The sequence below is a fragment of the Ctenopharyngodon idella genome, chromosome 12, assembly GCF_019924925.1.
Source record: "Ctenopharyngodon idella isolate HZGC_01 chromosome 12, HZGC01, whole genome shotgun sequence".
Lineage (NCBI taxonomy): Eukaryota > Metazoa > Chordata > Actinopteri > Cypriniformes > Xenocyprididae > Ctenopharyngodon > Ctenopharyngodon idella.
The window spans coordinates 27,477,901-27,504,568 of record NC_067231.1 but is presented as its reverse complement, the minus strand read 5'-3'; the positions used below and the strand labels follow the sequence as shown (position 1 = coordinate 27,504,568).

The following is a 26,668-nucleotide window of genomic DNA, read 5'->3' as shown; positions in this document are numbered from 1 at the left end:
AGTAGGCCTATTTAAAAGTATTTTGTGTTTGTGTGTGTGTAAAAGCAGGTCGTTGCATTTGTATATTTCTTAGGGTTACTTAGCACTTAGATACGTGACAACTAGCCCCCACAAATTAGAATAATTTTTGTGAATTTTATGAAAGTATTTTTTTTCGTGTAAATGTAGGTTGTTGCATTCTTGGTTACTGAGATATAGCCTTTGTGACAACTTCCTAATTCGGCTAGCTCCGGTTTCCTCTTCTTGTTTCAGTATCTGTGTATGTTGTTAGGGGGTGTGACAGCAACCTCTTTCCATCCATCCAAAACCCATTCTGTCATACCCACTTCCACCTAAACGGATCAAACACAAAGAAGTGAGGACGGTCGGGAGGAGCGCTCATCATCCTCCTCCTCCTCTTCACAGCTGAAGATGGCGGACCCGGCCGAGTGCACCATCAAAGTCATGTGCCGTTTTCGGCCTTTAAACAGTTCGGAGGTGATGAGGGGAGACAAATATATCCCCAAATTTCAAGGAGAGGATAGTGTGGTCATCGGGGTGAGTTGATAATATAATATCATGATGAATTGCCGCATTTGCTCCGCTGTGACACCCGCCGTCCATTTCTATTAGCATCCGCTAACCACCTGCAGACGTATCCTGACAGAAAATATCATCTTTAATTCCTATCTATGTATCTGTTCCTATAAATGTGATCATAATTCGTGTTCTATCGTTATTCTATGTAGGACATGGTACATGTGAGGCTTTAAATAAGTAACATAATCGCAAGTTGAACAGTTTTTAATCATCGTTAGCTCGGTGGCTAACAGTCCTCAGATGTAATGCAGCACATTGTCAAAATGTTTAATTTTGAGCTTAAAAATAGGAAAAAGCTAAGCTTTTTAGCCAGTTTAATAATTTTGGATTTTAGTGCACTTCTAAATGGATTTTGATAAGTGATATGTAACCGCTAGCCCCTGGGCTAATGTTAATCGGTTTGTTTTCATTTAGAAAATAAACAAAAGCTTGCTAAATACAGGGCCTATACATATTTCGCATATCATACTGCAATAAAAGTTAATGAGTTTTAAAAAAAATGAGTAAATGAAGTGAATGTGATCATAACAGCCACTGATGTCCATCTGTTATGATTTGGCCTACTTTAATAACGTCAAATAAACAAAGACCATTTCAAGTCATCATTACGGCTATATTTTTTGTGCTTCTATTAGAGACAGACAAATACATGTGTATATTTTGAGCATGCAACCCACTTCCAATCATATTTGTGGGCCTGTGGATGTTGGACATTAGTTAAGCTATGTATATAGCCTAATCCAAATGTTCCTACATCTCAGGTTTTAGGTTAGTTTATTAAAATAAGTTTTATTATTATTATTATTATTATTGATGTTGGCCAGATGTATAAAGTTATTCAAAAAATGTGATTATTAATTATTAATAATGCACTTCAGTTAAAGCATGACTTGAATGCACCTTTTCTCTGATAATATTTTCCATTTCTGAAGTTGAAGCCATTTTTATCTGTTTTGTCTTGGTTTTGTATCTGTTCAGAGACTCTATAAAAAAAAATAGGCCTAAGTTACATTAAAATGCTGACATCATTGGTTTGGCATAATAGTCTTCTCCTATTCAGAAAAAAATCTGTATGAATTAAAATGTTCCTGGATAGATGTCTTGTCTATTTTCCTATTTTTAACCTATACATCATTACTAATTTATTTGCTTTATTAAAAAGACTTTACATGCTAGGATTCGTGTAGTTATTCTGTTTTGAGTGGCAGATGATGACTGTGTTTTTTTTTTTTTTTTTTTTTACATATAGTTAAACTACTTGTTTGAACTCATAATGCAGTATAGATGTCTATTAGAGTGAAAATGTCCTAAATTTCCCTCATGCAGTCTATGCAATGTACAGCTGGGTATTAGGTGGGGCAGTTTTGTGGTTTTGCTGTGGACAATTTGCCCTGGTAGTTTTTCAGTCTTACAGAGTTGGATTGCAATACCACGTCCAAGATTTCGATGCTTGCTACTTCTTTTCATCTTGGCCTTCATTTCTGCAGTGACACCGTACTGTCTGATCAACACACTCGCCCTTTTGTTTCCAGTGCAGTGATTTTTTTTTTTTTGTGCGTGTGCGGCCAAATGAGTTTTGTCTTCCAGCTGTTTTCAGCAAGTCAGCATCAAGCATGCTCTGGTGAAATAGACCATGCTTGTGTTGGTATAATGGCTTTTAGCAGGTGGAAAGATCATAAATTGGGCAATAAATCTTGCTGTGATGAAGGAAACCAAACTTGTCTGTCCAGCTACACGTACAAGGATCAGTATTGGGATTATGCATGTCTTGTTGTGTTGATATCTGTCTCATTTCACTATTAGTTCATAAGGGAATATGCTGTAATTAGCTCTTTTTCTTTGCTTGTTTCTTCCTTTTTATCTCTTTGTCTCTATGCAAACGCAGTGCAACTAACATGTGACGAACCTTCCCATCTCTGTGACCGTTGGGAGCACAATTATAATCCCTCATTGGGAATACTGAGAGCTGTAAACAGTGCTGTTCCATTTCTGGCGATGGAGGAGGCCTCAGGACATTCAGATATACAAAAACACTCTTCACGCAGTCTTGTGATTGTCTGAAGATTTTAAAATAAGTCATTGGTTTGAAATTCCAAAGCTGTGATATTGTGCATTATTAACATTTCAAATAGTCTTTGAATATTGAGCCTTTTGGTTCACTGAATGTTTTTTAAGATATGTTGTTTGACAATAACTGTGAAAATGTAAAATATTAGTATTTTTGGCATTATATTTTGCTTTATAAAATGCATGAGGTAATGCAAGAAAACATGACAAGAAAGCCACAAATGTATTTCGCTATACCAAAGTGCTAGAGGTGTTATTGATATAATATGTTGTTATTGTTAACTAAAACTACTAAAAATCATGTTTCAAATAAAGCTAAAATAAATTCTAAATATTAGATGAAAAATTTAAATGAAAATAAAAAATGTTGCCTTGGCAATTAATAGTAGAAGTAGAAGTGAAAGGAGAAGTGATAAAATTACTAAAACTTAGATAAATATAAAGCTAAATGGAAATATTAAAATGACAAAAGCACATATAAAATGAGAACTGAAAATATCAAAACGAAAGCTGATTCAAAATATTAATATATACTGTAATAGTATATTAATAATTCTATGCTAACGCTGATTAATTGTCTGATATTTGGCCATGTTAAGATTGCTGGCATCAGCCAATAAATGTGCCTTCTGATTAACAAAAGTGACTTAGGCTAAGTAATAATATTATAAATATATGATAAATAAATGATAATAAAGCATTGTCAGTACATAATACACATTCTGTTTTCAAATATTTTTTAGAGATTGTGTAATATACTGTTCATCAATTTGTGTATATTTCATTTGCTGTGATTAGGGATGTGTAGAGATATACATTTATAGTTCTAAGATTATATCTAATATTAGCACTGACGATTGAAGACTAATATTGGTCAACCTCTAGTTAAAATGAATTTTAAATGTAGGCTTGTGGTATGGTTGTTGAGGTGTGAGTGTATTATTGTGTTAGTTAGAGGTTGGCTAGACTAATCTGCTTAGCTGTGTTACATTCACAGCTGTTTCCTCACCTGGTTAATCTACTCCTGTGTTTAGAGTGGCATGGTGAGGAAATTTGGCATTTGGATGCATGATAAGAACTCGGTCTGGTGTGGATGGGTCACGTCAACACATTTCAAGCAATCAGTGTGCCTGCTAATGAGCAGATTCATTGCAGAACTTGCTTCTGTAACCTTTAAATTCACTGATTTAAACCAATAAGTGTTGAATGATTCATTCATTCAAAGAATCAGCTCATAAGAGTCATTTGCATGTGACTCAAGCTACAGCTTGTTCGCTTCTGTGTTTGTTTTTGCTTTCCCTAGAGGTCTTTTTTTCTTGCAGTATATAAGACACCAGATTTATTGCGGGAACCCTGCTGTTTGTGTTAAAGGTTAGAGCCATTCGTAACAGTAGGGAAGGATGTTTTGTACTTTAGCCTGTAGTAATGAGGTACTTTAGTCTGTTTATTCTCTTAGGTGTAAAATGTCTCTCTGAAGGATCATCTTTGAGTCTTATGACAGTAGTCTGCTGATTCAGAGTTGTATATAAAGAGAAACACATACATGCATAGTAACCCATCATTCATTCTCTGTCTTTCTTTCTCTCCAGGGAAAGCCGTATATGTTTGATCGCGTGTTTCAGTCTAACACTACTCAGGAGCAGGTTTACAACGCTTGTGCTCAGAAGATTGTTAAAGGTGAGGAATGAGTCAACTGGGAGTCATGGCTACCTGATCACAACTTTAAAATGAAACTTCTGTCACCCTCATGTTGCCATTAATATTATTTGGTATATTAATTAAGCATCACTAAATATTGTATTTAAGACCATGAGATCAAATTCAAATGGTATATTTTGTTGTCTTTGTGCCTTGCAGATGTGCTTGAGGGTTACAACGGTACAATATTTGCTTACGGACAAACATCCTCTGGAAAAACACACACCATGGAGGTGAAAATTAATCTAGAAATAAACATAATCAGTGTCTTAAAGAATCATGATGATTTTCAAATACTAGGCACTTTAAAACAAGCCTAGTGTGGATTTGTTACTGATTTCACACTTTAAAATTCTGCTCATGGTTTTTGCTAATCCGGACTATCAGTGCATTTACTGTACCTTAAATCATCACACATCATCATGGCGATTCAATATGTGTTTGTACGATTGTTTAGGGGAACCTGCATGATTCTGATGGCATGGGCATCATTCCAAGGATCGTCCAGGATATATTCAACTACATTTACTCCATGGATGAAAACCTGGAATTCCATATCAAGGTTTGACATGCATGACAAATCAGAGCTAGTTATTCAAACGGTTCCCATTGACATTTTCAGACCTAGAAAAGCCACATGAATTAGGCATGGGAACTTCTTTGTACTCATCTCCTGATTTTTAATGGCCTTGTCGTTACTTTTTGTCTGTGCAATCTCTATAAAAGGGATTTATAATGTTACCAAAGATTTCTAAAATGGCTGTTCTTTTGAACTTTCTATTATTCAAAGAATCCTGAAAAAAATGTATTAGAGTTTATATAAAAAAATTAAGCAGCGCAACTGTTTTTAACATTGATAGTAATCAGAAATGTTTCTTGAGCAGCAAGTCAGCATATTAGAATGATTTCTGAAGGATCATGTGACACTGAAGACTGGAGTAATGATGCTGAAAATACAACTTTGCCATCAAAGGAATAAATTACTTTTTAAATGTATTAAAAAAATCAAACATCATTTAAAACTATTTTAAATTGTAATATTTCACACAATTTTGTTTTACTGGATTTCTGATGCATAAGTTACTTTTAAAAAACATTATAAAATTTTTCTGTCCCCAAACTTTTGAACAGTAGTGTATTAATTTTATGACTGCTGGTAATTAAACTGTAAAACTCACAGAGATCGTTTGCATTGGCAGGTCTCCTATTTTGAGATTTACCTGGACAAGATCAGGGACTTGCTGGATGGTACGTATGACTAAATATGAAATCAACTATAAAAAATTCCATAATATTTTGCATTGTTTTATGTATTAGAGATTGTATATTAGAGTCTTCTGTCAGATTATAATAATAAATATAGCTGCGAGCAGCAATTATCAGGGTTCAGGCTCTTTAAGTCCTTTAAAAAGGTATTATGTTTTAATTAGTAAGCCTGTAACTATCTTGAACATAGATGGAAAAGACCATTTAGAGCAAATACAGGCAATTTACCATAGAAAATATAGTTTTTAAAGCTTTTTAACAGTTATCAAGGTTGAGCCAAAAACCTCGGACTAGTTCGCCAAAGTAGTTTTTTTAAGTAATCTCTAATATTTAACGAACGATTTGGTGGACAGCGGCGGTCCTAGAAGCAAAGTTGCTCAGAATGAGAAGCTCTACCATGTGGTATGAATGTGGTGGGCGAAAAATCCTTCACACATGTGAAAAAAGTCTCTACGACTTATGGTTTGGTCTGCCCAATCACTTTCAGGGGAGAATGCTGATCCTTGGAAACTTTAACAATTACAATAGGGTTTCAGTGCTATGCGCTTGAAATAAATTTTCTTGAGAAAGTATCAGAAATAGGCTAATTTAAAATCAGAAATTCTGTCTCTCTTTCAGTATCTAAGACCAACCTGTCTGTACATGAAGACAAGAACAGAGTTCCTTATGTAAAGGTGAGGCTTTGTTTTAGTAATTCTCTCTGGATGTATTAGTGTAGGAGTGGTTCAAATGTTTTCCTTGTCTATCTCTTTCTCCGTCTGCAGGGTTGTACTGAACGGTTTGTGTGTAGCCCGGAGGAAGTTATGGACACTATTGATGAAGGCAAATCCAACAGACATGTGGCTGTCACAAGTAAGCCCATGCAAATCAGTCAGACACAGTGCATAGTCTTATTTTAGCAGGCTGAACTTTTCCACACCTGTTGAGTTATATTAGTGAGAGTAGTTTCAGGACGTTCTTCCTTATTTGACTGCTTTAGAAATGTTTATACAAAAAGATTTTCCTGTTGTGTGCATGTAGTCAAAGTTGAGTCAAAATGGACACTCATGTTTTCTCTGTGGTGTATGTGTGTGTCAGACATGAACGAGCACAGCTCCAGGAGTCACAGTATCTTCCTGATAAACGTCAAGCAAGAGAACACACAGACGGAGCAGAAACTGAGTGGGAAACTCTTCCTGGTGGATTTAGCAGGAAGTGAGAAGGTAATCTTTCTACTTCTCTCTTTTCACTTCCTCTACATTTCTCAGACATATGTAACACAGTTGTTTTTACCTGGTTTTAGCCTCAGGACATTGTTTTAACCCCGTAATACTAAATGTGATTTGAGTAGTTCCTTATTAAAGAAGACCTGTTATGCTGTTTTTAAATTTTCAACATTTTATAGTGTGATGTTGCTGTTTGAGCGTGAAAAACATCTGCAAAGTTACAAAGAGCTAAGTCCGTTCCAGAGGAAGTTATTTTCTATATCAGTAACACTGTTTCTGAGCTCCCTGAAACGTCTCCATTTTAGTCTTGAGTTTTCTTCCGGGAGCGAACACATCACAATATTCCTCATTTAAATAATTCCCTCTCAAGGTATATGCAAAATGATTGAGTTGCGTTAGTAGTGTGTTGAAACTCGGCAGTTATGGTAAGGGCTGGGACATTTCTGAAACGCGTTTGAAGCAGTTGACCAATCACAACACACTGGTCCAGCTGATCAATCAAAGCACAAGTTGTGCTTTTCGTAAAAAGGGGGGTTTATAGATACAGGAAGTAAACAAAGCCTTACTGACAGACTTGAAAGAGAGGTGCTGCAACAATGTAAAATGTCTGAAAAATAATGTTTTTTTTGAACATTCAAGCATGAAAACCTATTCTAGTAGACCCCAAAAACAAAATCAAAACTTTGTAAAAGGGCATAATAGGTCCTCTTTTAATATTGGTTTCATTTGTGGCAGCACTGTCTCTGATTTTTTTTTTTTTTTTTTTTGACTGCAGGTCAGTAAAACCGGAGCAGAAGGTGCTGTGTTGGATGAAGCCAAAAACATTAACAAATCTCTTTCCGCTCTGGGCAACGTCATCTCCGCTCTGGCTGAAGGATCGGTGGGTCTGATGCATCTGAGTTTTACAATTATATACGATTACCTGTCGGAAGGGTAATGAATGAATATTTCGTTCCCCTGTCAGACGTACGTTCCCTACAGAGACAGTAAGATGACGAGGATCTTGCAGGATTCTCTGGGTGGGAACTGCAGGACCACTATAGTGATCTGTTGCTCTCCATCCTCCTTCAATGAGGCTGAGACTAAAACTACGCTCATGTTCGGACAGAGGTGAGTGGACACACACACATTGAGTTTAATGAGAGTTTTAATGAAACTTTAGTGTTGAGCGTCAAGTCATCTTACGGTTCTCACTCTCAGAGCAAAGACCATTAAGAACACAGTGTGTGTGAATGTTGAGCTGACAGCAGAGCAGTGGAAGAAGAAGTATGAAAGGGAGAAAGAGAAGAACAAGACTCTGAAGAACACCATCACCTGGTTGGAGAACGAGCTCAACCGCTGGAGGAACGGTACTGAACACACACTTTATACTCATTCAGCTGTATTTAGGGAGAATTACACATAACTGCATTGAATTTTGTATGTTTTTAGGTGAGAGCGTCCCCATTGAAGAGCAGTATGATAAGGAGAAGGCAAACGCAGAAGTTCTGGCCCTGGATAATGTGGTGAATAATGATAAACTCACCTCATCTCCCAGCATACCCGCCCTCAAATTCACTGACGCTGAGCGTGAGAAGTGTGAGGCTGAATTAGCCAAACTCTACAAACAGCTGGATGACAAGGTGAGACAAATTACTAAGCTTAAATAATGAATGAATGAAGCCTTCGGACTAGTATCGACCTAGCTAAAGTATACATTACCGTTCAAAAGTTTGGGGTCAGTAAGAAAGTAATACTTTTATTTAGCACATATGCATTAAATTGATCAAAGGTGACAGTAAATGGCATTTATAATATAAAAACTTTCTATTACAAATAAATGCTATGAATATTATTTTGATCAAAGAATCCTCACATATATATATAATATATATAAGTTATTTTAAATGTGAATATTTAACATTTTACTATTTATATTACTGTTTTATTGTATTTTTGATCAAATAAATGCAAACTTGATGAGCATAAAAGACTCTTATTGACCTAAACAGTTGTTTAAGTGAATATTATTAACTATCAGTCACCCTGCTCTCTAGACATTGGTATTTGCCATAGATAAATTTGTCTGTCATTAATTTTGACTATTAATTTGTCAACAGGATCATTCTTTCTAGATTATTTTTGCAGTCATATTACAGTACAAACATCAGCACGATCATGAAAAAAAATCCAATATTATTTTAATGATACACCATAAGCTTAACATCAATGTCATACATAAGTACATAATTTTCAGCTGACTTGTTGTCAGTGTGTAATTTGTATTTTAGGCCTGATGCTCCTTGTGTTATTTATTCATATTAATGTAAAAAAACAACAACAAACAAACAAAAAAAAAACAGTCTGTTCATAATAATGTAATTATTCATAAATAACAATTCTGCTATGAAATCATCAAGATTTTCTTCATAGACACATTCGTTAGATTAATTCTATCTCTCTCTCTCTCTCTCTGTGCTGTCTACCTGTAGGATGATGAGATAAATCAGCAGTCTCAGCTGGCTGAGAAACTCAAGCAGCAGATGCTGGATCAGGAAGAGGTGAGAGCTGAACATGGACATCAGACTTGCATTATTTCCCATTAAAAAGAACAGTTGACTGTGAATCATTTAGAAACTTGAGAGTTAGGATTTGCTTTTTGCAAAGAACTTTATATTAAAGGCATTAAGATCTCTACATGATAAATAACATTCCGGCCTAGTGGTTAGTTCACATGCTCCTTACATGTTTAGTTCTGGTGCTGAGCACGATGAAGCTGGTTTGATTCTGGACTGTGTTATGTCCCATTACGAGAATTTGACCCTAATGACCCTAAAGTTGAACAACATGCTTGATGACAGTAATGTCAAATACAAAAAAAATAAATAAATCTTCATTTATATTGTAGCTGCTGGCCTCAACGCGGAGGGACCATGACAACCTGCAGGCGGAGCTCACTCGTCTGCAGATGGAGAACGAGGCGTCTAAAGAGGAGGTGAAGGAGGTGCTGCAGGCTCTGGAGGAGCTCGCAGTCAACTATGATCAGAAGAGTCAGGAGGTGGAGGACAAGACCAAGGAGTTTGAAACCCTGAGTGAAGAGCTCAACCAGAAATCTGTGAGGAGAAACACTCATTCTTTACTCTATAATATATATATCACTATTAATGTTGTCAAAATTAATGCGCTAACGCATGCGATTAATATTTTCAGTTTAACACGTTATAAATACTTAACGCAATTAATGCAGCATCTGTCATAATTTGGCTAGCTTTACATTATATGATAACGCTCTTATTCACGCAAATGCTTTTAAACCATTCAAGCACCACAAGAAAAACGAGAACGCACTCTCTGTGAATGTCGTGTGCACAGAAAGATGCGCGCCAGTATGAAGTTCTCTTTCGTGCTTTAACAAACAGTAACACACATAATTATGCCAAAATGTCCATTTTGTTGAGTATCCTCATAAGTGCAGTCCTAAATGAGTTAAATAACGTCTTAATTGAACTTAGAGTTGTGAGAAAATGAGACGCGCGTCATGTTCGGCAGAGTCAGGTCTTGAAGTCACATCAGCCTAATAGACCAGTTTCTGTGATGTCTGTCATTAATGTTAATCAATAAAACAAAGGTAACAGAGAAAATTGTAGCTTTAATAAGGATTATTCTATTTTTCATTTATAATTTATGCAGTGAAGACTGTAAAGTGTTTGATAACTTTATTCAATTTCTGTATATTACCTGTTAGACAAGTAGGAAGGCCACATGTAAAGACATTTACTATGTGTTTGTGTGAAGATTGTTTTAAGCTCACTTAAATTAAAAAATATTTTTTAAAGCCTTATAAATGTTGAAATTGACAGCTTTGAATGTCTATAATTAATGTTTAAAAAAAATCAATTTCACAGAGACATCAGTACCAGTAATTAGTATCAGTGATACTGGCCTTCATTCATAAAATGATGCCACTAAATTTTTAAAATATACTGTGCTTAAGTTGTTTCTACATTAGTTTGGAAAGTAACTGTGAAATTATTACAATATAAAAATATTAAAAACTCAAATGTTTTTAATCGCGATTACGGCACTAGTTACTATATAATATATTTAAAATGGGAAGCTACCTATAATAGTGCCTGATCATATTTTAAAGTATGCCTTGGTATTAGTTGGCTAATCTGAGCTGTGTTTTTGCAGAGTGTTCTCGCGTCTATTGACTCTGAGCTGCAGAAACTGAAGGAAATGACCAACCATCAGAAGAAGAGAGTCACTGAGATGATGTCATCACTGCTTAAAGACCTGGCCGAGATCGGCATCGCCGTAGGCAGCAATGACATTAAGGTAACAAGGCAAAGAACCATGATGTTGCATTAACTTTTCTTTTACAGTTTAATTTCCTTTGCACTGTTTCAACTGCTCACCCTCCTCTCTAACCTCAATTCTTTTTCTTTCTTTATCTCCATTTTTTTTTTTTTTTTTTTCTCTGTCTGTGTCTTTCTCTCAGCAGCATGAGGGTGGAGGTCTCATTGATGAAGAGTTCACAGTGGCTCGTCTGTACATCAGTAAGATGAAGTCTGAAGTGAAGACTCTGGTTAAGCGCAGCAAACAGCTGGAGAGCGCTCAGGCCGAGAGCAACAAGAAGATGGATGAAAATGAGAAAGAGCTTGCAGCCTGTCAGCTCCGTATCTCTCAGGTAATCAGAAGAAGGAAAAGATAAAGCAACAAATCTTCCCTCTTATTGGAATAGTTCTTCCAAAAATGAAAATGTCATTATTTACTTACCCTTGTAGCATTTTAAACTTGTTTGAGATTTTACTACTGTATGTAAAAGAAATTAAGAGTGTTTATAAGCTGCTCTTCTAGTAAAACCAGTCTTATGTTTGATCAGATAATTAATGCATGACTGACTATAGCTAAATGGAAATGCCACATGCTCTCCATTACAATAATAGCATGCCGTTTCAAAAGAACTTATTTGTGATTTGTGAACTGCATCTTGTCTGAAAGTGGACAGACAAGATGCAGTTCCATGAAATGAGAATGAAAAGGCTGCTTAATGTAGATGAACCTGAGCTACAGGTATATTTAAAGCACTGTATGAACGCATAACGAGTAATCATTGTTACAGCATAAAGACCTGTGTGTATGTCACAAATAAGAACTGAGATTTATTTGTGTTTATCTACAGTATGAGGCAAAGATCAAGTCTCTGACAGAGTATCTGCAAAACATCGAACAGAAGAAGAGACAGTTAGAGGAGAACGTTGACTCTCTCAATGAGGAACTGGTCAAACTCAGCGCCCAGGGTACAAATAGACACACCATCTTCTCTTTACTCTCATAAAAGCATTTGAATGGCTGTAAAATCTTTGTTTGGCCCAGATCCATTTACTTTTACTGCCCTCTTGTGGTGAGATTGCATTGGCTATGAAAGGCTTGTTTTTGTGATGAAGTTTATTTTCCCTTGTACAGAGAAAGTTCATGCAATGGAGAAGGAGAATGAGATGCAAAGTGCTAATGAAGTGAAGGTAAGCATGGTAAGGTAATGTTTGTTAGTTACCCATTAAACTGTAAATGTACTGTTTATATGTTCTGCAGTTTAGATTGCATCAATTCAGAAGGAGGCTTGTCATTTCCTTTTATTTTAAAAGAGATATAATTTATAATTTTTCTCTGTATATTATTGGACAGACTGCAGTTGAGCAGCAGATCCAGAACCACAGAGAAGCTCATCAGAAACAGCTAAGCAGCCTTAGAGATGAGCTGGAGACCAAGGAGAAACTCATCACTGAACTGCAGGAGTAAGACACATACATGCTCATCTTCAGGCACTGAATCAGGGCATCATGTGCTCAGGTTAATTTTTCTCGCTTTGTTTTTTGTCTGCAGTCAGAACCAGAAGATCATGTTGGAACAGGAGCGCTTGAAGGTGGAGCACGAGAAACTCAGATCCACTGACCAGGAGAAGAGCCGCAAACTGCACGAACTCACGTATGACACACACCAAACATGAAGAGATTTGAGTAGTGTGTGGGAAAAGTTGTTCATGATGAATTATGTTTATAGGGTGATGCAGGACAGAAGGGAACAGGCCAGACAAGATCTCAAAGGCCTGGAGGAGACAGTGGTAGGTCATTTTGTACTGTGCTTGAGAGATGATTCTTTCTTCTTTGTTTGTATGTATGCATGGTCTGATCGCTCACTTCTCCTCAGGCCAAAGAACTGCAGACTCTTCATAATCTGAGGAAGCTCTTTGTTCAGGATCTGGCCACACGGGTGAAGAAGGTACAACCATTTTGAGCGTGAAATTGTAGTTTAGCGTTAAAAAGTAACTCCAGATAATGAAAATAGTTTCATTGTGATATTAAAAGCTAAATGTTTTATAGGTTCCTAAATGTATTTGTCATTTTCTTAAAGACTTTTTGTCAACTAATTTCTTATGTAATCAGGGAGTTTGAGCAGGACATATTGAAGAGTGTGTTCCTTCTTTATTGTAATTTTTTTATTTTATAGTTAATTTATTTTATTTTTTAAATTTATTTTATTTTATTTTTATATTTATTTTATTTTTTATAATTATTAAAATTTTTATTTTTTACATTTTAATTTTATATATTTTATATTTTATTTGACTATTTTTACTTTTTTTTTTTTTTTTTTTTTTTTTGGCTCCTTTTATTTTACTTTTTTTTTATATATATATATATATATATATTTTAATCTTTAAAAAAATATTTTACTTCATTAATTTTATTTTTAATATTTTTAATATTTATTATAGTAAAACTCCAGTTATGACTTTATCAGCCACTTTCAGACAGGCCTAAATTATGCATTAACATTTTTCAGAGCGCTGAGATGGACTCAGATGACACTGGCGGCAGCGCGGCGCAAAAACAGAAGATCTCATTCCTTGAGAACAACCTTGAACAACTCACTAAAGTGCACAAGCAGGTAAAAACACTTTCAGATACCATGTGCATTCTTTCACAACACACACACACACACGCACGCACACACTCACTGTCTCTTTCTTTTCTCTGTGTAGTTGGTACGTGATAATGCTGACCTGCGCTGTGAGCTGCCCAAGCTAGAGAAGCGCCTGCGGGCGACGGCGGAGCGCGTGAAGGCTCTGGAGTCTGCGCTCAAAGAGGCCAAAGAGAACGCAGCACGTGACCGCAAACGCTACCAGCAGGAGGTGGACCGCATCAAAGAGGCTGTCAGAGCCAAGAACATGGCCCGCAGAGGACACTCTGCACAGATCGGTTAGTTCACACACACAAACACACACTAAGCTAAGTGATATGTCTTTCAGCATGCTTGAAAGTTGCAGGGGACTTGGATAGGGTTGAGAATATCATTCTACCACAGAGGAAATGGTGAAAGTTTTTTGATTGCTAATATGAAGCTTTTTTTAGGGATGCTAATAGATTAAAATGATTAATCATGGTTTATTTCATGATTTCACAATGGCCAGTTTTGAAGCTTTTCAAGTTGTTGTCTTAAGGCTGGAATACACACGACTTTTAAAACTGGAACAGATTTTAAAAAACTACGCATCATATGCAAAAAGTCTGATCCTCAGTCATTCCAAAAACAACAAATTCACACGGAAACATGTGCCTTGTTTCAAGGAGATGCATGACAAATGAAAATGTGTTCTAAAATCATCCCAAAAAATGTTTGATATCCTCTGACTGGATGTAATCAGAGTCTGTAGCTAAAAAAAATCATACACTACGTGAACCAGAAACCAACTTTCCGCAACTAGCATATGTGCAAACATCATATAGCATATTCTAGCCTTTTATGTGGGGTTTTTGATTGATAGATTTAGTTGACCAGTTTAGTAGACTATTAAAACTTGTTTTTGGGTCTAACTAACTCATATTTTCTCCTTTCACAGCCAAACCAATCAGACCAGGTCAGCCCCCTGTCGCCTCTCCCACCCACCCCAATGTCAACCGCTCAGGGGCGGGGCTCTTCCAGAACAACCAATCAGTGGGCATCCGTGGTGGAGGCGGAGTCAAACAGTAAAATAAGTGAGTAGATGCTGCATATCACTCGCAAATATGTCACATTATGGAGGTAAAATGGGTTGCGAATATCGTTTAATTCTTTATTTTCAGTGTCTTGCTCATTTTTTTTTTTTTTTTACCCTCTGTCTCTTTCTTTCTCACTGTTTCCAGCTGTTGAATGCTGAACATAACCCCAGTAGCCCCAGCTGAAGCTGATATCACCCCAAAAAGCTAAACAGGCATTCCACAGCACGGGAGGGTTCAATACTATACATATGAAAATGAATATAAGTATATATATGTGTATGAAACATGAAATACTATCCCCGTCTGGGCTGTACAGTTGTTCCTCCGTTCTTATCTCTTATATCTTCCCTTTAAAAATATAAAGGAAAAAAAAAGACAGGCTTTTTGCACCAGTGGACACGTGTGTAACTAGCGTGTATCTCTTCACTCTTGCACAGTCGGTTTCTGCTCACATCCTGCTCTCCACGTCCCTCACTGTGCCAAGTTGAATGTATTACAAAAAAAGACAGAAAAGAATGAAAAATGGTAAAAAGGAAAAAAAAAAAAAACTACTAGCTGTGTTATTTTAGCCTTATTTATATACGTTCACATTTTGGGTTTGTTTAGAGAGTTAGCTTGTTCTCTCTTGCTTTGAGTAGTTTCTATTGAACATTTCACCTAAATAAGTTAAACACTACAATTGGACTGTGTATATATATATATATATATATATATGAACCATTGAATTAGTTTTTGTGATGATGGACATTCTCAGAAGAAATGATTTAAATTATGATAAAAGGGTCGTCGGAAAGTGCACAGACAAGATGCAGTTCCATGAAATGAGAATGAAAAGGCTGCTTAATGTAGATGCACCTGAGCTACAGGTATATTTAAAGCACTGTATGAACACATAACGAGTAATCATTGTTACAGCATAAAGACCTGTGTGTATGTCACAGCCGTAGCTAGGTTTAAAAAAAACAATAATACTAATGTCACTTGGTCATTTTGACATTTCAATATTTAACTTTAGTTCTCACTATTTAAAGAGGTAGAGTTTGCCGTATCAATGTTGCTCCGTAGATTAGTCACTACAAATCATTAAAAATCACGTCCTCTTAGTTTTGCCTAAAATATTCCCGGACAGGATTGTAATTACATTGTTTTTGAGGCATGGAACATTGCATTTAATTTGAGAGACAGTTGACCCAACAATAAAAAAATATATATTGTCATTTATTCACCCTCATGTTATTCCAAACCTGTTAGACATTTTTCATTCATGCAACACTAAAGGATATCAATGTTTACGTTACTTTTTGAGAAAATGAATGGGGATAGACAATTTCAAGCTCCAAAAAGGACACCATTAAAGTAGTTTATATGACTCTGGTGTCATACAGTTCTAAACAAACTGAAATTAATGTCATTATTCACTTCAGATGTTTCTCTCTGAAGCTCTAAAATCTCATTTTGTGCCATTTGTTTACAAGACATAATGGCATTTGGCGTCATTGACATCAAACCTGCCACAAAATCTCTTTATGCACCATATTTTCAGTGGTTTTAATGGTGTTTTTGTAGCTCCTTTTCACTGTTTTCGTTTTATAGAAAAGAAAAATGTCTTTCACAGAAAAAGGAAATTCAGAATTAAATACATCACATTCATTTGGGATGACATGAAAGTGTGTAAATGATGGCAAAAGTTTTTTTTTGATTTTTTTGGTGATCTGTCCCTTAAGAAACTCCCTCTAAAAGCAATACAGTAATGTCATTGTCTAGTTTGTTTTATGCCTAAAACCGTTTGTATAGTGTCATTTTGTTGTTTTTGGGGAGTGAGGTTTGTGCAGTGGTCAAACAGCCATTGGAATCACAATTTACCTACACTCCTGTTTTTACCCTTTTATTTGATTTTCGTTGTTTTTGGTGCGGTTTAGTCCATTATAGGGTCCACATTTTGAAGTTATGCATTTTAGAAATGATCGAATCTTCCGTGATTTGAGCATTGCAAGCAACCCAGGGGAACCCACACAGCATTTAGTTCTGGCTCATACAACCAAAATATGATCTTGCATTATTGTCTGCTGTGGTTTTGGTTGCCTTGTGATTTTGCATTTGCTTAATTAGACCTGCTGATTGGCTTTCCACAGTTTGTACGGTTCCAATGCTTTTCATTCAGCACAACGTTACTGCCTTTCATTGAGTAGTGTTAATGGGTGGGGCCTATTTAATGGTGGGCGGGGTTTATTTAATCATTTTAGGTCATGTTTTCAATTTGTTGCACTTGCAACTAGATAATATTGTTTTATTTATTTTATGTTTTATTGTAGATTAGAGATTTTGCTGTTCATTTTCTTTTGTTGATCTTTTTTAAGTCTACTAATGTCGTTTTTTTTTTTCTTATGAGGAGTGTATGTAGATTCCAGTATACTTGGTTTCCATTTTCCTGTTTTTCCATATAAATTGGATCCAGATCTTACTAGGTGTCCTGTGTATGTTACTGTAGTACTGTAGTAGCAGGGGGAATATTGAAGATGACGTTTTAAGACCTTTTGTGTGCAATATGAATCTGGTGTAGTGCAAGTTTCGCAGTACTGAAGAAAAGCGATGGGAGAGGAAATGAATACCGCACTCAACAGTCCTCTGATTTTATTTCATTGTTTGATCATTTGTCTAACGGTTGTCTTGTTCAACGAATTTAAACTTATAAAAGCACTTTAAAATGTTACCATCTCAATTGAAAAACGCACTTGTTGAAAACTGAAAATTTGCATCTCAAACATCGAATTTCTCACTGAATTTTATAATTATTGTTATTGAGGAGCTTCTGCAGGAGGTCATGTGTTTTGAAGACTCAATGTTGTTGTTTTTTCGTATTTTATTTTGCATTGACTCTGCATTTTTAACAGTTACTGGGGAAAACACTCCATCTAAATGGCTCTAATGGAAAGATGTAATGGTGATGAGATTGTGTGTACAGTTGGTTCTTCAGAGTGTGTAGACTGAATTGCTGTGTATATTTCCTTCAGTTGCTTACTGTAGGCAGGTTTTCACCCCTTGACATGAAACGCAAATAAAGAATAGGGTAAAATACACCTGAGTGTTTGTTTTTATTCTTGAGAGAGTTGCTTAGCTGTATTTATTATTGCTACAGTAAAATTTTTGGAATTTATCTTCCTGGAATGTCCTTGCATTTAGTGATTTATAATGGTTATACGTGGATTCTGAGACATATAGAACCATATTTAACCATTTGTCCTTTGATTTCATTATAGAAAAATAATGAAAATAGTGGGAACATTGAAAAATTATTGCATTTTTTTGAAATTATTATTGATTCATCAACCTTATTTAATAATATAAGAAGCAAAAGTGAGTACACCCCTCACATTTCAGCAACCATTTTAGTATATCTTCTCAAGGGACAATGCTATAGAAAATATATTTTAGAGTAGTCAATGTGCTGCTTGTATAGCGGTATAGATTTACTGTCCCCTGAAAATAACTTAACATACAGCCATTATTGTCAAAATATCTGGCAACAAAAGTGAGTACACCCTAAGTGATGACAGTTGTATGTTGTTTATGTTGCAAAGCCACATGTCCTATTCATCATGTTCATGTTTTTGTCTGCTTGATGACCATACAAATGTGTGGATCTTGTATTAGAGCAGTTAAAATTGATCACTGGATGTTCAACATGGCACCTCGTGGCAAAAAACTGAGGATTTGAGAATTAGAATTGTTGCTCTCCACAAAGATGGCCTAGGCTATAAGAAGATCAGTAACACCATGAAACTGAGTTACAGTACAGTGTCCAGGGTCATACAAAGGTTTTCCAAGATGGGTTCCACTCGAAACAGGCCAAAGAAGTTGAGTCCTCGTGCTGTGCGTCAGGTGCAGAAGCTGGCTTCAAAAAACAGACGTATGAGTACTGCCAGCATTGCTTTAGAGGTTGCAGAAGTGGAAGGTCAGCTTGTCAGTGCTCAGACCATATGCCGCACACTGCAACAAGTCGGTTTGCATGGCCGTCGTCCCAGAAGGAAGCCTCATCTGAAGCTGGCTCACAAGAAAGCCCGCAAACAGTTTGCTGAAGGCAACCTGTCCAGCATGAATTACTGGAACCATGTCCTGTAGTCTGATGAGACTAAGATAAACTTGTTTGGCTCAGATGGTGTCCAGCATGTGTGGCGACGCCCTGGTGAGGAGTACCAAGAAAATTGTGTCTTGCCTTCAGTCAAGCATGGTGGTGGCATCATGGTCTGGGGCTGCATGATTGCTCTGGTGAATTCCATACCCAGGAGGATTAAGGCAGTGCTAAATAACAATGGTGCTCACACAAAATATTGACACTTTGGACACAGTTTTGACATGTTCACTTAGGGTGTACTCACTTTTGTTGCCAGTTATTTAGACAATAATGGCTGTATGTTGAGTTATTTTTAGAGGACAGTAAATCTATACTGCTATACAAGCTGCACATTGACTACTCTAAATATATCCAATTTTCATTTCTATAGTATTGTCCCTTGAGAACATATAATAAAATGGTTGCTGAAATGTGAGGGGTGTACTCACTTTTGTGAGATACTGTACATTTTATATATATATATATATATATATATATATATATATATATATATATATATATATATATATTAGTTTGTAATTGTGTAATTTTTATAGAAGTATAATTGTAAATTTTTGCATTGGTGCAGATGAAAGTAATTTGGTTTCGACTCATGTTGGAGCACTTGAGGAAAGTGGTATTACATTACACTTTAATGCCAGAGAGACCACGTCCACACACACACACACACACACACACACACACACACACACACACACACATATTAGTGACTCAGCAGCAGACTCTTGCCCGATGATCTGCACTAAGCGAAACTCTCCACACAGACACGATTGCATATAAACAGCCAAGAGAGCATGCTTCAAAATAACTCTCTTATAAATAGACCACCGACTATCCAAACGGGGATTTCCTTTTGATACGCACAGCAGTGATTGTGCAACAACCAGAGAGCTGCAGACCAGACATTTAGAGAAGAAGGACATTTAGAAGACAACAACGTCCACAAAACTACCAGACCATCACAATGTCAGACGATCAACCCTCTTCACCCTCTAGCAACTCCTTGTGCCCAGGCTGCCAGGGCGAAGGGTCGCTCCTGCTGCCCTGCGGACACAGTCTGTGCCAGGCTTGCCTTGAGTTGTGCCAGCAGGAGCTCGGGCAGGACCAGCCAGGCTGTACGGAGTGCTATGGCCGTGAGCTATTGGACAGCGTGCTGAAGGGACTGCTCGACTCGCTGTTTGAAGGGCAGCCGCGCCGGGTGGGAAACGCCATGGAGGGCACAGAGACGGCAGAGAATGGAGATTTGTGCAGACAGCACAGAGAGAGACTGACTCAGTACTGTATGGAGGACGAGGAACTGATCTGTGATCAGTGTCAGGGCGAGGAACACGAAGATCACGAGTGCAGCTCCATAGAAGAGGCCACGCAAGAGTGCAAGGTGAGAAACAGGTGCATAAATACATACTTTATCATTTGAGCTATTATCAAGGCGTTTGTTTCTTCTTCGATTTCATAATATGATGCTTGGAGGAATTGTCATCAAGACTGCATCATGATTCTAGTAGTGATTGGCCGATATTTGGCCATTTTCAGGTTTTTTTGGCAGATGTTTATTTGATGTTAATGTTAATTTGTCTATATAGCTTTTAAGTTTTAGTTTTTAGTCTTAGTTTATTATTTTAGTACTTCAAAATTAAATGGATAATTCACCCAAAAATGAAAATTATCCCATGATTTACGCACCCTCACGCCATCCTAGGTGTATATGACCATCTTCTTTCAGACAAACACAATCAGAGATATATTTAAGAGAAGCTAGTTATTGTACTTAATAAAGTTTTAAATATGGATATTTTTCTTACAAAAACCCATCGCTTTGCTTCAGAAGGCCTTTATTAACCCCCTGGAGCCGTATGGATTATATTTATAATGGATGGATGCATTTTTGGTGGGCTTCAAAACACGCCACCCGTTCACTACCATTATAAAGCTTGGTAGAGCCAGGATATTTGGATTGTGTTCGTCTGAAAGAAGATAGTCATATACACCTAGGATGGCTTGAGGGTGAGTAAATCATGGGATAATTTTCATTTTTGGGTGAACAATCCCTTTAAAATAAACAAAAATTAGAAATTTGCCCCCGGTTTCACAGACAAGGCTTAAACTAGTCCTAGACTAAAATGCATGTTTGAGCTGTTTTGACTGAAAGTAACTTGTACTGACATACCTTAAAATATGTCACTGCCATTGTTTTGTCTCAAGATGCACACCAGTAATGATTTTTTCAAGTGTACGTTTATAAAAGCTACTTAAATATCCTAATTGAACTAGGAGCTTATCCTGGCTTAGGCTAAGCCCCGTCTGTGAAACCGGGCCTTAATGTTTTTTATATATTTTATGTAAGTAATGAACATGTTTATGACTTTAGTTTTAGTTAAGGATAACCGCGGCAAGAAGAATGACTAAATTCTAAATTCGTCATGGAGTTCAGGCACTACATTGTAGGTTTAAGTCCCATTGTAGTTCTGTTATAGCAAAATGCATGCAAAATAGTTTCAGATGAACTGCAAGAACTGACAATAATTCACTTTCTTCACAGAGGGAGTTGAGAGCAGCTCTTAGACCTCTGCAGGAGAAACTGGAGACATTAAACACAGCCAAGCAAACCTGCCAGGAAACTTCAGAACACATCAGGGTAACAAATAATCAGTGCAAGCCAAGTTTAACAGGATATTCAGGCTGTTTTGGGGCTTTTGCATGTTTTAACAGAGTTAGGACTCTTGTTCCACTGGGGCCAAGAGAATTTAAGCATGGCAAGATCTAACATACTATTCATGTTGATAGTGATTAGTTATTTAATCATTGACTAACTCCATTTTTACACATTTTGCACAAACCTCAGTAAATACAAACACATTAAGGCGGCAATATTTTCTGAAAGTCTCTCCACCCTCCGGACAGAGACAGGCACAGAACACAGTGCGTCTGATAAAGGAGAACTTTGAAATGCTCCATCAGTTCCTGCATGATGAGGAGATCTCCATGCTGAGAGCTCTGAGTGAGGAAGAGGAGCAGAAGAGCCAGAACGTGAAGGAGAAGATGGACAGACTAACAGATGAGATCATGACATTAAGAGAAGCCATTAGTTCAACAGAAGAGGCCATGAGTGTAGATGATATGGTATTCTTGAAGGTAGGGGAAACATATCAAGAATATTTACTTTTATTTGAATAGTATTGATTAAAAGAAACAAAATATATATGTATTTTGTTAAAAAAAAAAAAAAAGTTAGATATAACATGCATCTGGAGAAGCACATTTTCTGAAAACTCTGATCTTTTTGTTACAGAACTACAAGAAGGCATCAGAACGGTAATTGTAAAAAACAAAACAAATATATATATTATATTTTTGTTACACAGCATAAATTTACAGTTCTACTGCTCATTATTATTGCAAAATTAGCCCTGACAGGGTGATGAGTTTAGCAGCTTAATAAATAAGAGCAACTCGACATGAAATATTAATTTGAGTTTGTTGAATGGGGCTCATTGTCAATTTCAAATGAACCTCTGCAGTTACTTTGATGAAGCTTCTCTCTCTTTCTGTCACAGGATGAACTGCACTGTGCAGGATCCAGGAGATATCTCAGGAGCTTTGATTGATGTGGCCAAACACATCGGCTCGCTCAAGTTCAGAGTGTGGGAGAAGATGCAGACCGCTGTCACATACAGTAAGAGCAAACAGGCCACATCTCTCACAATTAACAACATGGAAAGTAAAAAAAAAAAAAAAGAAGAAAGAAAGAAAGAAAGAAAGAAAGAAAGAACTCAAAAGCCTAGTTTCTTTGGTTAAATATTTAGATAAATATCTGAATATTTCGATATTACAAGCGTATCAACTGGAGCAGTACATTTTCCGAAAACTCTGATCTTTCTGTTACAGAACTACAAGAAGTCATCAGACTTGTTCAAATCTTTACTCACTCTTTAGGGGTGGGCAAATCTGTAATTTATGATAAAATAAAGTAAGTCTATTTAGCTATTACAATATAAATTTGGTTACAGAACTACAAGAATTTATCAGAAAAGTCTTTACTCCTTTTAGGGGCAGGTAAATCTATAATTTGTAATAAAAAAATAAAATAAAATAAAAAGAATTAACTCAAAGTCAAATTTCTTTGGATAAATATTAAGATCTTTCTGTTACAGAACTATAAGAAGTCATCAGAATGGTCTTTACTCACTCTTTAGGGGCAGGTAAATCTAATATATGATACAAAATAAAATAAAAGTCAAATTTATTTGTTTAAATATTTAGCTATTACAATATAAACTTGGTTACAGAACTACAAGAAGTCATCAGAAAAGTCTTTACTTTCTTTAGCAGCAGGTAAATCTGTAATTTATGATAAAAAAAAAAAAAGAAAGAAAAACCCCCCCCAAAAAACTCAGAAGTCTAGTTTCTTCAGTTAAATATTTAGATAAATATCTGAATATTTAGATATTACAAGCGTATCAACTGGAGGAGTGCATTTTCCGAAAACTCTGATCTTTCTGTTACAGAACTACAAGAAGTCATCAGACTTGTTTAAATCTTTACTCACTCTTTAGGGGTGGGTAAATCTAATATATGATATAAAATAAGTCAAATTTCTTTGGCTAAATATTTAGCTATTACAATATAAACTTGGTTACAGAACTACAAGAAGTCATCAGAAAAGTCTTTACTCTCTTTAGGGGCTGGTAAATCTGTAATTTGTGATTAAAATAAAATAAAAAGAATGAACTCAAAGTCAAATTTCGTTGGATAAATATTTAGATCTTTCTGTTAGATCTTTCAGATATTTATCTAAATATTTAACTGAAGAAGACTTTTGAGTTTTTTTCTTTAGTTTTTTTTTTTTTAATATATCATAAATTACAGATTTACCTGCAGCTAAAGAAAGTAAAGACTTTTCTGATGACTTCTTGTAGTTCTGTAACCAAGTTGATATGCTTGTAATATCTAAATATTTAACCAAAGAAATTTGACTTTTATTTTATTTTGTATCATACATTAGATTTAGCTGCCCCTAAAGAGTGAGTAAAGACTTTTCTGATGACTTCTTGTAGTTCTGTAACAGAAATATCTAAATATTTATCCAACGAAATTTGACTTTGAGTTAATTATTTTTATTTTATTTTAATCACAAATTACAGATTTACCAGCCCCTAAAGAGAGTAAAGACTTTTCTGATGACTTCTTGTAGTTCTGTAACCAAGTTTATATTGTAATAGCTAAATATTTAGCCAAAGAAATTTGGCTTATTTTATATCATATATTAGATTTAGCTGCCTTACAGAACTACAAGAAGTCATCAGAACGGTCTATACTCACTCTTTAGGGGCAGGTAAATGTAATATACAAAATAAAATAAAAGTCAAATTTATTTGTTTAAATATTTAAATATATCAACTTGGTTACAGAACTACAAGCCATCAGACTTAAGTCTTTACTCATTCTTTAGGTGTAAAGAGTGAGTAAATCTGTAATTTATTATATGAAATAAAATAAATGTCTCCCTTAAAAAATTAAGGGACATTTTATGTTTGAACCAGTACTGATTATTTCACAAACTCAGAAAATAACATATAAATGACATTTTTGCTTATGAAATCTAGTTTAATCACTAAAGTCTGAATACCTCTCAAACCGTCAGCTCCCGTGATCCTTGATCCCAACACCGCAGACGTCTGCGTCACTCTGTCTGATGACCTCACCACCATCCGCTACAGCGAAGAAGACCAACAGGTCCCGGACAACCCCGAGCGCTTCTGCTTCTACGAGTGTGTCCTGGGCTCCGAGGGTTTCAGCTCTGGTCGCCACAGCTGGGACGTGGAGGTGGGAGACTGCAGCGAATGGGCACTGGGAGTGGTTAAAGAAAGCGTCCAGCGGAAAGAGTGGTTTCCCCCGAGCCCCGACCGTGGCATGTGGATCATCTGCCTGTACGGAGGAGAGTATCGCGTGCGGACGGCCACCAACGCTCCTCTGACACTGAAGAAGAAACCTCAGAAGATACGAGTTCAGCTCGACTGGGAGGGCGGCAGAGTGATGTTCTCGGATGCCAGTGACAACTCGCTGCTATACAAGTTTAAGCACAAGTTTACGGAAAAGATGTTTCCGTATTTCTCCAACACATGTAAAAGACAACCACTGCATATTTTAGCAGAGAAGGTGTCTGTGTATACGGAGTAACTCAAGACACTCAGCATCAGCATTAGATCAAAGGACTGAACTTACACAAGAATGACTTAGTTTTTTTTTTTTTTTAATGGTAGTGCGTGTGTGTGTATATATAGGGTCAACCTTTTTTTGTTGATACTATCATTTAGCAAGGATGCATTAAATTGATTAATAGTGACAGTACAGTTACAACATTTTTTTTTTTTTTATCAAATTATTAAATAATGTTATTTAAATTGTGATTTTTTTTTTTTTTTTTGTTTGTTTTTTCATTATAAGAAAGTCACTTTGGCTTGAAGTACATTCCTTTTCAAAAGTTTGGCGGCGGTAAGATTTTTAAAATGTTTTAAAAGAAGAATCTCATGCTCAGTCTGATCAAAAATACATTAATATTGAAACATTACTACAATTTAAAATAATTTTCTATTTCAATATGCTTTCAATTTTGCTTTATTCCTGGGATATTAAAAACTGTATTTTCAGCATCATTACTCCATTCTTCAGTGTCACATGATCCTTCAGAAATCATTCTAATATGCTGATTTGCTGCTCAAGAAACATTTCTTATTATTATCAATGTTGAAAACAGTTGTGCTTGATTAATTTTTTTGTGGACTCCATGGCACAGGTTTTTTTTTTGTTGTTGTTTTTGTTTGTTTGTTTGTTTTTGTAATGTAAAAGACTGTCAATTTTGATCACTTTAATGCATCCTTGCTAAATAAAAGTATTAATTTCTTAAAAAATAATTTGTACTGACCCCAACCTTTTGAATGGTAGTGTATCTTCTGTATAATCTACTAATTAGTATAAGGTTTAAGAAAATTCAAAACTGGTGGAGTTTGAGCCTCAAATGCTTGTTCATGTGGTCTTTGTGCTAACAGCGCTCTCAATAAAGCTCTGATGACATCTCCACCTGTCCAGCCTCATCAACCCCAGCAAATGACACGTGTTTCTGGAGAAAGCAGACACTCGCTCCCCCTCGCCTGAGCTTTTAGCACGCAGAAGTGTCTAACCTTTTGTGATCATGACTTTGCAAACTTTATTAGAGCTGACAGTGATGCAAGACATGCATGCAGAAAGGAGAACCTTAAACGAGTCAAAACAGTGTTCTTCCACTAAAAACATGTTTGTTTTTTAACCGCTAGAAGGCCAAGTTACATAGTGTACCTTTAAGCATTACTAGTGTGTAACAAGCCGAATGTAATCAAACATTTTTGACTAATCAGATGTTTTAAGTTTCATTATCCAGCCTGAAATTATGTGATCCTGTATGAGAAAGTCAATGGCAACAAGTTCACAATGAAATACTAGATTGTTGTTTTATTGTGCAGTTTAAACAAGTGGTTGATTATGATTTCACTTTTTTAACTTTAGTTAGTGTGTAATGTTGCTGTTTGAGCATAAACAACATCTGCAAAGTTATGATGCTCAAAGTTCAATGCAATGCAAATTCTTTCTTTTAAAGAATTCTCTGTTTAAGGACTAACGGCTGGTAGGGACTACAACACAACAAAGGGGGTGAGGCCATGTTGGGC

General features: G+C 36.1%; 2 protein-coding genes across 5 annotated transcripts; both read left to right on the top strand.

Moving 5' to 3' along the window:
• Window positions 1-279: 279 nt before the first annotated feature.
• On the top strand, window positions 280-17,913 carry kif5bb (kinesin family member 5B, b). Of its 4 annotated transcripts, none has more exons than XM_051914771.1 (26): window positions 280-537; window positions 4,236-4,323; window positions 4,504-4,577; window positions 4,802-4,906; window positions 5,544-5,592; window positions 6,229-6,284; window positions 6,375-6,462; window positions 6,688-6,812; window positions 7,591-7,695; window positions 7,780-7,925; window positions 8,016-8,164; window positions 8,247-8,437; window positions 9,287-9,355; window positions 9,703-9,909; window positions 10,989-11,132; window positions 11,296-11,484; window positions 11,980-12,097; window positions 12,264-12,328; window positions 12,483-12,592; window positions 12,681-12,782; window positions 12,858-12,918; window positions 13,005-13,076; window positions 13,641-13,745; window positions 13,840-14,056; window positions 14,698-14,833; window positions 14,981-17,913. In XM_051914771.1, exons 1-25 carry the CDS (start codon window positions 412-414, stop codon window positions 14,826-14,828), a joined length of 2,892 nt encoding a protein of 963 aa, XP_051770731.1. In that variant the 5' UTR covers window positions 280-411; the 3' UTR covers window positions 14,829-14,833; window positions 14,981-17,913. The 4 variants fall into 4 exon arrangements, with proteins under 4 accessions (XP_051770731.1, XP_051770732.1, XP_051770734.1 ...); XM_051914772.1 differs by having other exon boundaries at window positions 282-537; window positions 11,299-11,484; XM_051914774.1 differs by having other exon boundaries at window positions 282-537; window positions 12,264-12,319.
• A 1,690-nt stretch (window positions 17,914-19,603) lies between these two features.
• LOC127523282 (E3 ubiquitin-protein ligase TRIM39) lies at window positions 19,604-26,045 on the top strand. The gene is made up of 6 exons (XM_051913817.1): window positions 19,604-20,346; window positions 21,508-21,603; window positions 21,870-22,100; window positions 22,258-22,280; window positions 22,523-22,641; window positions 24,610-26,045. Exons 1-6 carry the CDS (start codon window positions 19,933-19,935, stop codon window positions 25,143-25,145), a joined length of 1,419 nt encoding a protein of 472 aa, XP_051769777.1. The 5' UTR covers window positions 19,604-19,932; the 3' UTR covers window positions 25,146-26,045.
• The last annotated feature ends 623 nt before the right edge of the window (window positions 26,046-26,668 follow it).

Coding starts and splice junctions, on each gene's coding strand:
- kif5bb (XM_051914771.1), top strand. CDS start 412: ATGGCGGACCCGGCCGAGTGCACCATCAAAGTCATGTGCCGTTTTCGG. Junction 5,593..6,228: donor GATCAGGGACTTGCTGGATG/GTACGTATGACT, acceptor TCTCTCTTTCAG/TATCTAAGACCAACCTGTCT. Junction 13,746..13,839: donor TCACTAAAGTGCACAAGCAG/GTAAAAACACTT, acceptor TTCTCTGTGTAG/TTGGTACGTGATAATGCTGA.
- LOC127523282 (XM_051913817.1), top strand. CDS start 19,933: ATGTCAGACGATCAACCCTCTTCACCCTCTAGCAACTCCTTGTGCCCA. Junction 21,604..21,869: donor AAACTTCAGAACACATCAGG/GTAACAAATAAT, acceptor CCCTCCGGACAG/AGACAGGCACAGAACACAGT. Junction 22,281..22,522: donor TACAAGAAGGCATCAGAACG/GTAATTGTAAAA, acceptor TTTCTGTCACAG/GATGAACTGCACTGTGCAGG.